This window comes from Thermobia domestica, chromosome 8 (genome assembly GCF_964235325.1).
Source record: "Thermobia domestica chromosome 8, izTheDome1.hap1.1, whole genome shotgun sequence".
In the NCBI taxonomy this organism is placed as follows: Eukaryota; Metazoa; Arthropoda; class Insecta; order Zygentoma; family Lepismatidae; genus Thermobia; species Thermobia domestica.
Genome location: NC_137461.1, coordinates 23,486,391 through 23,503,604, shown reverse-complemented (window position 1 = coordinate 23,503,604; position 17,214 = coordinate 23,486,391). Strand labels below are relative to the sequence as shown.

Here is a 17,214-nt window from a genome sequence, read left to right as displayed (position 1 = left end):
TATTTAGGAAGGAGGACATCGTATTTGGTAGCATTATTTAAAATAGTTTATGGTAGCAGTAAAATTTATGAGGACTTTCCTGTATCTCTCCTTTCATGTAGGCCTAAGTGTAATAGAAAAAAAAAAAAAAAAGTTTCTTCGTGGCAAAATGGTTAGCATTTTGGAGTTTGGTCTGGATGGCTCGGGTTTGATCTCTGATAAGTATACTTGTATGGTTCGGATCATGTTTTAAGCCGGAGACTCACGCTTTACTTAGGCCTCAGTGGTGTAAAGGGAACGTTCAATTTTAAACAATAAATAAATAAAATTAAGAAAAAATAAAGTAACTACATGGGAGACTCGGAATATTCAAAGGAATTGATTAATACGTCGTGAGACCATCACCGTTAACCTGTAGAACAACTTCATTCCGTCGTGGAATGGAAACAATATTGGTTATAAATGGCTTCAAAGGAGTATTATACCAGCACAGCACTAGTTCTGTCAGTAAGGACGAAGGATATCTGTTCTAGAGACTGAGAGCTCCAGAATTAACCACATTTATTCAGTAATGTCGTTGTGTTGTTTTGAGTTCGAATGATCAGGATCATCGGAGGTTTTCTTTCAGTAGACTAGTACAATCCTAAGTCATATGTATTAAAATAGACATAACAAAAGAAATAAAAATTCTCATTTAAAAAAGTAATGAGCAATATATTATCGTTATACTTTATTCGTATCTTTGTTTTACCTTTGTCTTTTTATTGCGATTGTAAATAATTTGTGTAATTTTCAGCGGGAAGAGTTGAAAGAGAAAGCAAAGAAAGTGATAGAGGAAAACCAGAAGCTTCAAAGCAAAATAGCAGTACTTACTCGAGAAAAGCAAACACATGAGAAAAAGGTAAGGATTTTTTTTTTTTTTTTTCAGTACCATATTCTGTTGAAGACACTCTTACGTTGATTTTTATAACTTTTTCCAATGTCCTTATTGCCTGTTAGTCTGAAAACTTGCAACAGGCAGAATAATAATAATAATAGTTCTTTATTGTATTCCAAATGCAGGAAGCCCGACTCTCACAGCAAATATTTACAGTAAGAAAGTAACCTTATATTACATTTAAAAATAAATGTTTAGTGTTTGACAGCCATGGGAATGCTGGAAGTCGATTTAAAAAGTCTATTTTTGTAACATAACTATAAATTACAGTATTCACAAGGAAAATTTACTTACTCAGTCCTGGTAATTCAGGGAAATCAGTATCAGAATTTCAGTGCGGACCCTAGTCTAAAAATGATGGAGCCCTTTCTCATTAAAACAAAAGTTCTGGGATTGAAGTTATACTCAGAATTAGTCAAAAATTAGATTATAATGTTCGGATAATTTGAATATATATTTTCAAATAGTCCCAGAATGTATTGAAACTAGTAATTCTGGACATGAGTTTGATGGCAGCCTTCTGATGTATAATTATCTTTTCCTTTTATTTATTTATTTATTCTACTCATTTTAATCAGTTGAAGGACCCGAAGTGTCCTGCTACACGATGTAAGTAAATCTTAAAATAATGAGTGTGATCCTTTCTAAAATATTAGTAAAATGTAGTTTGATGTTTGAATATTTTGTTTGACGGTTTGTGTTTTTCTCTTTAAGATACAACAACTGTCGACAAAATTGAACACAACACAAGCAGATCTTCAAGAAGAACGTCAAATGAGTAAGAGCTTCCAGCAGAATCAATCCATTTGGCAGGAGAAATTCAAGGATTTGGAGAAGAAGTTCTCGGATTATCGTCACGAAAAGGATCAGGTAACAAAATCTATTCTTGATCTTGAGAATACTATAAACCGTGCAAAATTTTACCAAATCATCTTTTGGTTCTAAGACTTATATATATAAAGTGCTTTCAAAACTAGAAACAAATTGACAGCTCAAAAACACGTACGAATTTGTTTTGAAGAAGGGAATCTACGTCACATAGTTCTTGCGGTCACTCAGCGAGGGTCTAATCATAAACGCCATTTTAGCAACAGTGGGTGGAGGGTTTCCTTGGCAACAGACCTCAACATTCCAATGTTGCCGCTACATAGGAAACACGTGTTTTCAGAAGGAAAGAAGCGCATTTCGTTTCTTTGTACGTGGAAGTGATTTGAAGGGGGGAAGGGGAGAAAGGGCCCCTTTAACAACATGTACAAACTGGGACGACAAACATATCCTTTCATCCATTCTAAACAAACCAAGATTTAGAAATGTTCCTTTTTCGTTAAGACTCACAGGACAGTTCCAACTGATGACTCACGATGCGTGCGAAGTGGCAACAGCGTACCACGTGCTTCTCCAAACATCAATTTGTTTTTAGTTTTGAAAACACTTTAGTAATAGAGGGAAAAACCGACATCATCATCATCACTACCACCAATTCAATACGGAAACAATGTTGCTTGAAGAATCATATTGTCGGTGAATTTCTTTCCATGTATAAACAGATTAAAACTAAAGAGTCCTTACTCCGTTAGTTATTTGTTTCTTTGCGATGGAAATAAAATCTTAACGGGTCATTGCAGCATAGTTCTAGGTATTCTTCGTCCTACATTTGTGCTGCTTCCTCTTTGTGTGTTGAAGCTCGCTGAGAAAGCAACGCGAAATTACATATATATGTATGTCCAACTATTAAACGCTTACTCGATTTCACTCACTGTAGTATTTCTTCTGATCAAATTAATTTATTTTATTTCCAATGTCAACCCATTACACACTGTTTAAAATTCATTTGATACTACTTGTCCTTTCTGACAGTTGCTTTCCTCTGTTTTTTCCTTCCTGCACGTGATGATAACAGTCAGGCAAGAAGAACTGTTTCTATGGCAACAGCACGATCAGCCAATTATAGTGGCTCATTTCTCTCCCTCTGCAATGGCAAACATTCTACCCTTTCCGTACGTTGCCAGTTTGAATATAAAAAAAATGCACATTGTTTTAGTCGAATGTGAACTTGAGTAGTGGACCTGCTGGTTACTGAGAGCATTCTTTTTAGTTCTCTTCTGTGTCATTTAATTTTATAAAACTGAGATTTACTTGCAATGAATAATTTCGTGTTTTAATACCCGAGGCAAAAGCTGGCAACACAGCATTGAGCACCACGTGCGCGCAGCGAGTTGTCAGAATGGACAAGTAGTGCCAATTGCAGGATAGACATCTATCTGCGGATGCTTACGTGAGTAACAAGCTGTGCATACAACTTGGGGAATTCCTTCAATGAGAAAGTAGCGAAGAATTCCGGGAGAGAAAGCCAGAAATAATGGTATTGGAAGATTCTAAGTTCTGAACACGCAATACTCAGTTGGACAACACCATAACCGTTTGTGAATTTTTTATTTATTTATTTAACAGTTGTCAGTTGATTATATTGTAATCTATCTAGCAAATTAAAAAAAAAGAAGTCCTAAATTTAATCCTTTTATAAATATATATTTGTGGGCAGGACTGGATCCAGGATTTTCTGAGGGGGGTGCACCAATAACTATCAGTACATTTGAATCAAATTTAAATTGTTTTAAATGCCTTTAGGCATCTGTGATGTGTATGAGAAACTGACTTAAACTATTGTGTTTAGCAAAACCGCTTTCTTTTAAGCCCGAATCGGAAACATGACATGAAATTTTAGGAAAGTATTGCTATTTCTACTGCCAGTTTCTCACTTTAGATAGTGTATATTTAGAACGGAGGGTAGGGGGAGGTGCACGTGCTCCGGTGTCCCCCCTAAATCCGGCCCTGTTTGTGCGTATGCTCACGCATAACTTCGACATGCACCAATTTTGATTTTTTTTTTTCCTTTTTCTTTTTCAAAGAGTACATCTTCCCGGTGATCTCATATAAATTCCTTTAGGATCTGGTGGTAATCTTCGGAGCTAGATCGTGAAACACCTCAACGAATGCTATGTTGAAGTCGGTTATCTTTTTTGTTGAAAAAAATTTATAATTATTAGAATTTTCCCTCTGTTCAGTGGTATTTCATAATAGTAAATAGATACGTGAGCCATCTGTTACTTATATTTTTATTTTGGATATACGAGGGTGATTCAAAATGAAAATCTTAAAAGTGCTGTAAATATTATATTATAACAATTAAGAGAAAACATACCTATTATTTTTGAACGTAGTCTCCCTGACATTCAATTCAAGTGTTCCAACGCTTCGGAAGTGTGTGGATGTTACGTTCAACCCTTAACCAGGCGCGTCAAATTTTGTATCGTAAGTAGTCGCGTGGTGATAAAATATACCTCCATTAAATATTTTGTTTCTCATTAACTAATGGCAATTTTGATTAGATCTCTTGCAGGGGATATCCTTATAACCTTTTCTTTATAACGAAGCATTAACAAATCTTAAAATTCTAGTAACCTCTCTTCTAAAAATGAAAATGTAACTTCTCTTCTAAAAATGAAACTAACTGGGGATATATTTTACCCCTACGCGCCAGGTTAAGATTTGAAAAAGTCTTTTAGTCGTGACTATAGCCACTCATAATCCGCGGTTTTCAGCTCTTTATCACTTCTGAAATGCTTGCCTCTCAGCGTTTCTTTGAGCGGTCCAAGCACATGAAACTCACTAGGGGCGAGGTCGGTGAATAAGGTGGGTACGGGAGACATTCAAATTTCAAATCCTGGATAGTCTTAACTGTCAAACGGGCAGTATACACGGTCGAGAGTTATGCTGTAACAATGCACCTGAAGTCAGAAGTCCTTGTTTATTCCGAATTGCCGGGCGAAGTTGGCTTGTGAGCAGATATAAGTAAGAAGTACTGGTTATTGCTGCCCCCTCTCCATGTAATGTTCCAAAATGACTCCCTTTGCATCCCAGAAGAGAGAGAGCATGACTTTTCCAGCTGATGGTTGAGTGCAGAATTTTTTGGGTTTCATTGATGAGCTATGGCACCGTTCCTTACTCGATCTTTTTGTTTCTGGTTGGTGGTAGTGAACCCAGGTCTCATCACCTGTAACGATTCTTTCCAGCAATGAATCACCTTCGACGTGGAAATGACGCAATAGTTCTTCACAGGCATCAACGCGACAGTCTTAGTTCAGCTGTCAAATTGACGGTACGCATCTTACAGAAATTTTATTGAACGTTATGGACAATATTGTGCGCTGAACCAACACTAATGTTCATAATGGTGGCTGTTTCTTTCAGAGTAATACGCCTGTTATCCTTTATAAGCTCTTCCACTAAAGCACTGTTTTTGATCGTTACTACGCGATGAGCCTGCCCCGGTCGTGGGGCATCCTCCACATACGCCATTTTTAAACTTTCTACACTACTCGTACACTTGCTGCAGGGACAAACACGAATCACCGTACTGTGCTGTCATCCTACGATAATTTCAGTAGCTTTGACATCCTCACTACTCGCAGAACACATTACAGATCGCTGCTCTAACGCGGTGGATGTTGCTAGGGCGCGGTCGTCTTCGTACTAATTTTGTTTCCGTCTTCTGTGCTGTAGATCACTCTGTCATCTGTCTGTCATTTTGTGAAACTCAAGGAACACTACTGCCAAATACCAATTCCACCATACAACTTTTCAGCATTTTATAGCACTTTTAAGGTTTTCATTCGAATCACCCTGTATAAGAAATAAAATGTAACTGTAGGAAATAGAGAGAGAGAGAAAAAAGAACTAGTGTTTTAATTTTTATATTTTCACATATACTCAATATTTTGTTCTCGTGACTTTTGTAGGAAATTCGTGAGTTACAGGAGCAGCTTCGAGACGTGATGTTTTACCTTGAAGCTCAGAATAAAATAGCCCAGTCTCCCAACCGAGATGAAATTGCAGAAGGCCAGATTGTGATTGGCGATGCGGCGAGCTCTGCAACATCTCAGTCAACTCAAGGAAAGCATCGAAGGCGACGAAGGTAGTAGGTGTATAATATTGATAACGTGATGTGTGTGTGTGTGTGTGTGTGTGTAAGACTTGAACTGTTGAAGCAGCGAGGCAATAATTTATGAAAACTGTTCTTGAGTTTTTAAGCACTGTCATATGTGATGAAAAGACTGTATTATGCGCGCGTAAAAACATAACATTGATTGTATTATTGTTATATTTCTTTCCTTTCATGTTGCTTTGTATACTGTGTTTTTAAATGAAAGATTCTAGACCATATTAAAAATAAGTTTTTAAGCAATCGTTTTAAAAGTTTAAATGTGAAGGTGAGAGAATGATACAGCAAAAGCTGTGTACTGTCTACTATAGTTTAACTTGGTCATTTACTTAAAAACCCTTGGCTAAGTTCATCACCACTTTATATATACGAGGGTGATTCAGAAAGTAATGACTTCAAAGTGATACTTTCATTTGTGTTTGACAGATAGCACCAATACAGGTATCAATGGAAAGCTTGCAGTGTCAGCTATATATAGTGGCATCATTTTTCGACATAGTCCCTATTACGGGCAACACAATTGCGCCAACGCGAAACAAGGTTTTTCATGCCATCGGCGAAGAATTGTAGTGGCTGCGGGCAACACCATTGCCGAACTAGTGCTTCTACCTCTGCGTCACAACTGTAGCGTTGGCCCTTAAGGTGATCCTTGAGTTTGGGAAAGAGCCAAAAGTCGCAAGGCGCAAGATGAGGCAAAATGTCATCAACACTTTGTCAACAGATGGGACAACTTTGAATCTTCTTAACGGAGGAGAGGACGTGTGGCGGTATGCCACCGACTGACACGTCGTTTCCGGGTCGTAATGGTGTATCCTCAACTCGTCGCCGGCGATGAATGTTCCTGGGTGCACAGCCTTCTGCAGACAGAAATTCAGTGACAGCTTGCTGTTTCAACCTGACGTCACCACTGAATACCATGGATTGCTCCATTACTTTGGAACGAGAAGAGATAAGAAGGTGAAACAAGTGACATTTTATAGCTTAAACATCAATACATTAATTATAAACAGGACAAGTAGTGGGCTTGAAGACATTACTTTCTGAATCAACCTCGTAATTTTACTGAATAACGTAAAGAGAATGAAAGTGATCAAAAATTTACAAAGCAAGTCAGATAGTATCTTCAAAATGTTATTACTAGTATATGAAGTAATAATAGTTTCCAAGACCTTTCGTATCGTGATAATTTGGAGCCCAACAGTCATGTCATTAACTGCACACTCAAATTTCTTGACGTAAGAAAAGCTTTGGGAACAGTTATTCGATTATTTAACACCGTTTCCTAGAGTCTGCATCTTTCATATTCTTCATTACCTTTCAATTACTCACTAGAAATAAGAAATGTGGAAGTGAACTTACAGAAGAGCCGTACTTTTTTACCTCGTTAAGAAAGATGCTTTTTAAACTACCTAAGTTGGCCAGTCAAATTTACAGCCAAAGTTGTGGAACCTATTATGACCAATGAAAAGAGCCTACATAATAAAAACGAATTTCGGTAGGAAGAAGAATGGTTAAGTGGTTACGGTTTGCAGATGATATGGCGCTTCTTGCGAAATCAGAAAAGGAAATCAAGGAAGAAATGCAAGAAAATTTGAGAGACTGTGAAGAATATGGGATGCAAGTTCGAAAGACAAAAGCCACGGTGATTGGAACGAAGCGGACGGTGTCAAGTGTAGAAGTAAGAGGGGAGAAAATAGAACAGGTGATTCGTTTTCCATACCTGAGTAGTATTGTTAGTGATGATATGAAGTGCGAACGTGAAATAAATACAAGAATAGGAATGGCGAAAGAACAAAAGTCTGTTTTGTGGGATCTTGAATAAATAGTTGAGGAAAACTCATGAAATGCTTCGAGTGCAGTATTACACTGTATGGGGCAGAATTTCCCGGTAGGGCCACTCGGTCGAAAAAGTGTACAACGCTTTTTCAGGCCAGACACCTTGAATGAGGTTTTCCTGGGTTTTCCTCATTCACACCAGGCAAATGCCGGGGTGGTACCTAACTTGTAGGTCCTAGGTCTCTTCCTTCCTTCCCTTTCCCCGGATAGTCTGCTCGCCGAGGGACGTCATCCCTCAAAAAACGTGACGGGCTAAATGGCCTTAGATGCCGAAAGCCCAGAAATCTAAAATCCTAAATCCTGTATGGGGCAGAAACATGGACATTATGCAAAAGTGATGAAAAACGACTGGAAGCTTTCGAAATGTGGGTGTGGAGAAGAATGGAGAGAATTAGCTGGGTCAAGCGAAAAACGAATGAAAGGTTGTCAGAAATGGTGGGGGAAGAAAAGAACGGTTTTAGTCTTAATGAAAAGAGGAAGAGAAATTGATTTGGACATTGGCTAAGAAGGAACTGTATCATGAGGAATGTGCTAGAGAGTATAATGGCAGAAAAAAGAGGGAAGGAGTGAATTAGGCTACAGTTGATGGGCGGTATCAAAACAAAAATCAACTGAGTGTATATTTTAAAATCCAGTTTACTCGCATCTGTACGTAACAAGATTTTCAGTGAAGGGGAATTAAAGAGTATAAAATATCTATTATAAGTTGAGTTGAGTTTAACGTCCCGTTCAGCAGCAAGGCTATATGAGACATAGACCTACTGATTAACGTGGAATCCGAACCACGTGAGCTCCCGCCAGGTATCGAACCCGGGTCTCCCACGGCAAAAGCGCGTATGTTAACCGCTTAGCCACGGAGAAGCCCAAAATGTCTATAAGCTCCCATCATATATAGATGTTTTTGATCACCTTTAAACGATTTTGGTCAAGTATAATTTTGAATAAATTTCAAACTTAACAGTTCATATCGTATTTATGCCATTTCCACTACGTTCCGGAGCACCTCTGTATCCAACTGGTGCCAAGTGGAATAAACAATGTAATGATGAAGGGTTCTAAATGACGTGGTTAAAAGCCACTATAAACTAATTAGGCATTATTTTTTGATTGAATTTAAACTACTATTTAGTGATTTTAAATCTCGAGGCCTAGAACATCTTTATTCATCCTTTTCTTGCCATCTGTTCTTATTTCTTTCTTTCGATACTTGTTGAATGAGACCGAAATGTTCCGTGGTGAATGGTAAGTTCAAATTCATTTCTGATACCTGTACCTGAGAGCATGAAGCGCGTTAAGTCCAATTTTGGCGAAACTGAGTTAAGACCAGTTTTGTATATCTTTCGGGGGTCTGCAACGAATGGTTGGTTGTATTTTGTTTTATAACGCATTTTATGCTGTCAGGTACAGATATTGTTATTGTTACCTTCTTGCGTTTATTCTCTAATATCACATTTCGTTTTCTGTTGAACCAGTCCATATCAAACTTTCTCCCTTCCTTCTATTTGTGGCTATTGAAGAGGTCAGATAACATCAAATTCAGTCAATTCAATTGAAAAGGCTGTAAGCAGACGTTGAGAAAATTTTAAACGATGACCAACTTAGATAGGTTTCATTGTATGTTCCTTATAAACGGGGTTACCATTGTCCTCATGTACTTGGAATGTGTCGTCTTAATAAGAAAGTTAGCGCATGACGGGAATTCCTGTGAGAAAACAAAACTTCTTCGCGGTTTTTAAAGTTAATCACGAGTTTTTTTCGTGGTTGCTAAATGTCGTGGTAACTCAAATTGACTGTTCTTGTTCCATAGATGTGCGTCCTTTGTGCTTAGTGTTGCCTCTTAACAGTTTAAAGAAACATTAAAAGAAAACAGCTTTCTATATAAGAGTAAAAATGTAGAAAAGGAAATCGATCTTGGATTCAGAGCTTACAATTTTGCTGCTAATCAAAATTCTAAAATAAAAAGATCAGCTTTTCAAACAATCTGTATTAAATCAAAATATACCCAGATCTGGGTTTTCTTTGAAAAAATGGTGTAATCTTCATTGGTAATACTGGACTCCAACTTTTCAAGAAAACAAGACATAATGTTGTGTAAACATCATAAATTTGCAGTGCTTCTTTTTTTCCCTGTAGGAGCTCATGTAATCGAAATTGTATGTTAAGATGTAGGTACACGTTTCATGTAATCTCGGTGCTGAAAGGAACTTTAAACTTCAAGTCAATCAATCATTTCCCTTCTCTGACAATAGAAGTCAATCAGTCATCTTCCTTCTCTGACCATAGAAGTCAATCAATCATCTTCCTTCTCTGACCATAGAAGTCAATCAATCATCTTCATTCTCTGACCATAGAAGTCAATCAATCATCTTCATTCTCTGACCATAGAAGTCAATCATCTTCCTTCTCTGACCATAGAAGTCAATCAAACAACTTCTTTCTTTGCAATAACACGATATGCTGTGTCAGTCTTCCATGTTGGGATCTGTTCTCTGTTTCTATTAATACATTGATAGAACTGGTTTATTTTTTTTTTAAAAAAATCTCAAATCTCACTAGACAAACCATTTTACACTGAAAACAACAATGGAATATAGGAAGGAATTTTGAAATAAAATTGTCCACAACCTATATTAAAGGGACTGTCCCAGCATTTGACTGACAGGGTTGAGGAAGAAGCTTGGGAAAAATTCAGGTCATTATGGTGGTGGAAGGAATCGAACCTAATACCACTCCACTGCGAAATGAGAATCCCAAACCGTTTATTGTGAGTTCTCATCGTAAATAAACATAAAATGCCATATTTTCCTTTTTCTTTACAAAAGCTATTTTCAGTTGTTTTTCTTTGATATTAAGCTTAGTACAGTTCGCAATAAATGTGAATGTACGCACTCAACATTTTATCTTGTCAATAGCTTGGGAACGAGTATCATCAATTTTAATTTGGTTTACTTCAGTATAGAGAGTATGACTTTCAGTACAGTACTGAAGACTGTATTGCAAGAATCAGTTCGTTCGGAAGTTATTTTTAAAGGAACATGCAGGATAAGTATGACTTTTTTTTTTTTTTTAAGTCTATAGGTAAATGAACAGATTTCAATTTGTTTTTAATTTTAAATAGAAAGTTAAGTATTGTCAAACAAATTCATTATTGAGCATAACTGCATAACCTTAAATTTCGTATTACAAAGCTGAGGAAAAGTATATGTATTAAGAAGAGAGAGAGAAAATACAAACAGGAGAAAAGCGGCATATGTTCCAATCACTTTTCCATATGATCACCAAATAGACTCAGGCATTTATCAGAACGCAGAATCAACTTGTCTAACCCGACTTGATAGAAATCATGTCCTTGCCCATTCAGCCAGTTCTCAGCAGTTGTTTTCACATCACAGTCTGAAGCTAACCTCCCAGAGAGGTCGTGCTTCAATACCGGAAAAACGAAATACTCACTGGCAGCCAAATCTGGGCTATAGAGGGGTGGCTTCGCACTTCAACTGTTGGAGCAGTACTTAAGATTGGTGAACATTATGGAGCCTGGCATTGTTGTGCAGAAGGATGATACCTCCTGTTCATATTCCAGGGCATTTTCGTTGGATGGCTTCACGTAACCTGGTCAGCGTTGTACAATAACGATCGTCAGTTAACGGAATGATCACTCTCTACTCGATCAGGCTCATACCGCATGAATCCCAAATATAGTTACCATAACTTTACCGGCAGACGGTGTAGCCTTAAACTTCTTTCTCGTTGGTGTTCCAACGTGTTTCCACTCTATGCTGCGTCTTGTTGGGACAAAATGATGATCCAGTAATGATGTGATCAAGGAAGTTCTGGCCGTCAGCGTGGTATCGCTTCAGAAATGTGAGACTACATATCATCCATGTGTCTTTCTGCTCCCGGGATAAGACACGTAGAACTTAGTGGAAACACACCTTTGAATAACGCAGCACATCAGACATGATACACTGCATGGTATAATAGCCCAATCCCAGCTCTGACGCAATTGCACGAACAGTTATCCTTCAATAATTTTGAATCATTTCTTTCACACGTGCCGCGTTGGTGTCCGTCTTTGCAGAACTTGGACGACCGCTCTCTGTCTTATTGCAATTTACCACTTCTTCTCTGCCCACTTGATAAACAGGACACCATTTCGCCACATGTCTACTTATTGCTCTTTCACCATACACTTCTACGATATGACGGTGAATGTTCGATGGTAGCACATTCTTTGCCCACAAGAAATAAACCAAGACTCGTAACTCCAAGTCAGGCTCTAAACGTTTTGCCTGGTACTAGACCTTTGACCTAATTTTTGGATGAGAGAACTTCAAAGCCGAAATACTTCTATTTAGATAATATGTTGCTCAAAACTCATGTTATTAACACTTCAATCTTATATTGTTGATTTATTAAAAGAAAAAAGAGGGGAAAGGTGATTCATTCTGATTTAAGATGACAAAATGTGCATCATAAAAGTGGATGTTTTCCATGTCAGTGTAACGCGGAAACTCATCCACTAAGGACAAAGGTGGTAACCAATCGAATATTGGGGGGCCATAAGATTAGTTATGTTGTTAGGTAGTGATATCAGTCCGCTACTTAATGCTTTCTTAATACTGTCTGATTGCAAATATGAAGATAGAAAAGAATCCTGTAAAATATTTCTTTCAGAAATATATGACTTTAATAATGTATAGTTCCCGACAACTCATCGAGTTTCATCGTATATAGAAGAATTTGAGTTTAGAGATACTGTATGAACACGAACGAGAAATATGTTCTTGCTGGATCATACATACCTAAAATTCAATGTCATTAGAACTTTTTGGATCCTGGGAGTACATCTTCTCGAGCAAATTGTGAATGTAGTGTTTTTGTGTTATGTACTTTCTACTGTATATTTTACAAGTTATTTATACTGTCTTCTATAATTCGAGAGGAACCTGATCAATTCTCAGTCTTCCCAAGAAAACGCCTAATTGTGCATTTTGATTTTATTTAAAATTGCCCTCCTACAATATTGTTGCTCTAATATTTTGCAGATAATCTGACAGAAGACGAGTCCTTTTGTGTTGGAATTGCATCTCCTTAAAGTTTATTCATTGTTTGATATGCGTGAGTCAAAACTGTGTGCACTTTTTCATGCTTCTGATCGGAGCTGAACATTTTCAAAATCTATTTTGCTGGAATCTTTATGGCATAGTCTTTACGAATGACACTCTACAACCGTTCATGGATAATGAGAAATTGTTCCTGTAATTATCAGAACGAGGTCAGGTTAATTCATCCGGATATGGCTTCAGATGGTAAATTTACATATGATAAGCTTTGGAGAGCGTTATTCATTTGTATATCAATGTGATCGAATCCAATTAGGCTGTGAATTATTTTAACATTGCGGTTCGGATTTTAAGAGTCAGTAATACCTGAAAGACAAATTCAGCAGGAAATGTTTAGTTTCAACACAGGGTTCAACTTTTTTTTTTTTTTTTTTTAATTGATAACAATAATACTAAAGAAGATCAAAATAATACCTTAGCACCAGTACAATCACGTCGTCATCAACTGATTATTGTGAAATGTATTGATGCTGATTGTTCAAATTTTAGAAATCGGGAAATTTCTAATGAAATTGAATAAAATGCCTTCGAAAATTTATTATTGTCAATGAATTAAGTTCTCATATGATGAAGCGCGGAGTAACGGTAAGATGTCTGCTTACTAACGGGACTGCCTGGGTTCGATCTCCACAGGAACGAGGCGGAATTTATTTGTACCCGTGTTAAAAATTGACTTTTTAAAAATATTTATGATGAATATTTAATCTCTCTCTAAAATAATGCTGTTTCTAAAGCAATTCTATCTACGTAAAATCATCTGAAAGTCCACGGTAAAAGCTTCATCTTTGTGTGTGTATCATGTAATAGATAATCTCCAGAATTAAAGACGCATAAGTAAACTTTACATAATATTGTGTAGGACTTTTTTTTTAAAAGGAAAAAAGTACAGTAAAATTATAAAGTTCGCCACGTGCTTCATTTGGCCGCTGTGTCTGTTCAACAATGTAAATACAGTCCTTGTACTATTCTTACTTTGTAATTTGGCCACTTGAATAGTTAGGAGATATTCTGTATAAATAAACGGTGGCCAGTTTTGATTTTACGGTATTAATATGTAGTACAAGAAACATGTACCAGTCATGGTCAAGAATTTCTTGACATTAAGTTTTCATATAATTATAACCCCAGGCTAACTTCTGATCGTGATAATTATGCTTTGATAGTTGAGTATCAAGAGGAAAACACTGTTAAAAGGTTATGCTTTAATAGTATTGCCTTCAAATGTATATATATATAAAAAAAATACCGATTTATTGTAATTATTATTAAATGTTTCAAACAGAACATTAAGACTGTTGTATATGTTATGTTGTTAGTAGCGCATAAGTGCCTCTTCAAAATACCAGTATTCGCAGATGTTACCTGAAGACTTTTAAGTAACATGATTTTTTTTATCTCAAAAGTGTACATATTCATTGTATATTATGAATGTTTCGTAAGGCCACAAGTTCCTTATATTTTAAGGCCAGCTTGTATTATGTGATAACCCAAATATGTAAAGATTCATCAATTACAAACTTTTAAATTTTGTTATGAATTATTATGACTTTTGTAAAATTTAGTTGATTTTCTTGCCAGTTATTACTGAGTGAAACTTCAGTGCATACAGATTATATAGTACCAGATACGAGGGTGTATAGTGAAGTTCTAATTATTATTTTTTTAAAAAGAAAAAAAGATACAGGGATTATTGTGATTTATAGTTGTTAACTCCTCTCAATGTAGTCACCACCCAGATTTACACATCTCGAAGCGTTCCTTCACTTTACGAATACCGTCATTGTAGAAGTCTGCACATTGGGCTTTAAACCACTCTAACACCTCATGAATGACGTCATCTGTGTATTGTCAAAATGGCGACCACGCAAAGGATTTCTTCACTTGGGGAAACAAGAAAAAGTCTCTGGGTGTGAGGTCAGGAAAATAAGGCGGATGCTGCAATACCTGGAAGCCACATGTTTTTTCCGACAGCAACTTGAGATGAATGAGCTGTTGCTTCTGAAAAGGTGTCAGCAAACGAGGAATCTAGTGCGCAGATACCTTAGACATGTGAAGTTCATCATAAACAATTTTCCACACACTCCATAACTGAGACCAGTCTCATTTCATAATCGTTTGGATGGTTACACGTCTGTCTTCGAGGATTGAACACTCCACTTTCTTCACAGTGGCCGCATCGTCCGTCAGGGATGGCCTTCCAGGTGTTGGGTAGTCTGTGAGGGACATATGATCAATTTAGAATTTCCTTTTCCACTTTACGATGGTGTCATAAGATGGACAATCATCACCTTACACAGCCTTCATGTCGTCATGAATTTGCCTGGCATTATTACCCTTCAAATGCAGGAACTTGATCACATTGCAAGTCTCAACCTTATGTGTCTTGCACTTTGGCCACTTTTGGTACACCTTGTAAAGAAAAAAAATCATTAGGAGCTAATTTCCTTAACATCATGCACATAAGAACCAAATATAACACCTACAAACTTTTACCATCATATCTTAATAACTTCCTGGTGATAATTAGAACTTTATGATACCCCTTCGTATAGCACACTTGAAGAATAATTTGTTTATCCTCAATAAAAATGGCTATTTTTATGTGTAAAAATTTAAAAGTATATCCATTAATCTTCGGATTGAATCAAAGAGTTTCTTTGAAGAATTGAAAGGAAAAATCAGATTAAAAATATACTATTTAAACAAACAAAGTTAATTTCTTTCTTCATTTAAAAATGGAAGTTGAAAATATTAGTTACCACTTTTTCGATATTCAATACAAAATATCATTTTCCTGTGATATTTGTTCCCCGATTTTTGAACAGTCTAACATTGTCAATATAAAATAGTATATTTGTAATTAATTTGTACATATGTTATTATTATTATTCATTGTAAAGTGTTATTCTAAAGCATTGTGTGTTTTGTGAGCCGGCTATTTGTGTATTAGTGATGTGTCTCGAATGAGAATTTCATAATAGGAAACCAGGGTTGTATTATTAAATAAAATACTTCGATCTCATTTTGAGAACAAGTATGTGGATAGTTTTTTTTGTTATTTTCTTATCGTTGATAGCTAATAAATATTGGCTCTACCATTCTTCTTTCATTTTTTCCCGCAATCTTTTGTAAAACTAGCAATTAAGTTTTGTATCCTTAGTATTGAATTTGTGCAAGCCAATGTCACTCATACAAGACTTTCATATACCAAATTTAGTGTTTTTATGCCCAGTGGTTGAAAGGAAGCACGTGACACTAAAATTCCACTTCGTCAGGGTGGAATTTTTCCACGGTGTAATGAATGAGAAATGTGTATTGTGTATATAGCAAAAAGCAACCAATACCAAAGGGTCTTTCCTAGTAAGATAGTGAAATCGGCCCTTGATCCACATTGGTCGATTATTGACTCAAAATGTTACTTTTGACCTAAAACCACCTAAAGAAAAATTTCGACCCCCTTCCCGTACCGAATTAGCTGATCATATTGCTCAGAATTGAATATTATTTAATTCTGGTGGGGATGGTTCAAATATATTGAAAGTTTCACAGAATGCAGGTACGATGTAGGTGTAAATGTAAACATTTTTCTTTCAAAAACATCGATTCGCGTGTTCCTTTTTTTTCCGTGTTGAAAATGTCAAAAAATCGTAAAAAAAATTTCAGAGGGAGACACGTCGCTGATTTGTGGTTGACAATTATGTAATATCCGTGTGTATAACATTTTTTTTTTTTTTTTTTTTTTTGTCGGGGCCTGAAAGTGATGGCAACATTGTCAAAAACAATTAAAACTGAAAAAATAAACATGTTTTTTGCACAGTTTTTCAGGAGCCTCAAGGTCAGAACTTCGATTTTTTTTTTGCCAGAATTTTGCTGGATAAATATCTATATCGGGACTGTCCATAATTCTTTCATAGGCTGAAATCTTAACTTGCAATGCTTTGGTCATTCAATACTATTGCCTTATATAAAAGAGAACGCACAAAATCCTTTGTCCGCTCATCACGCTAATACGGCTGAACCGATTTCTTTCATTTTTGGGGGGTTGTTAGGATTTGGACCCTAGATGGTTTTTATCATATCACTTTAATTTTCAATTACCAGTGTCTTGAGATAATTGACCAATCAGGTGTCAATACGTACAAAAAATCCTTTGTCCGCTCATCACGCTAATACGGCTGAACCGATTTCTTTCATTTTTGGGGGGTTGTTAGGATGTGGACCCTAGATGGTTTTTATCATATCACTTTAATTTTCAATTACCAGTGTCTTGAGATAATTGACCATTCAGGTGTCCATACGTACAAATCCTTTGTTATTAGTTCATCATAGGTATAAAA

General features: G+C 36.4%; 1 protein-coding gene across 1 annotated transcript in view; it reads left to right on the top strand.

The window, feature by feature from the left end:
- LOC145692788 (BRCA1-associated protein) overlaps positions 1–15,972 on the top strand; it is a 41,989-nt gene extending 26,017 nt beyond the window's left edge. The window contains exons 9-11 of the mRNA XM_081768263.1: positions 776–880; positions 1,631–1,786; positions 5,716–15,972. Coding sequence (XP_081624389.1) covers positions 776–880; positions 1,631–1,786; positions 5,716–5,895 — 441 coding nt within the window. The 3' untranslated portion in view covers positions 5,896–15,972. The remainder of the gene's footprint in view (positions 1–775; positions 881–1,630; positions 1,787–5,715) is intronic.
- The last annotated feature ends 1,242 nt before the right edge of the window (positions 15,973–17,214 follow it).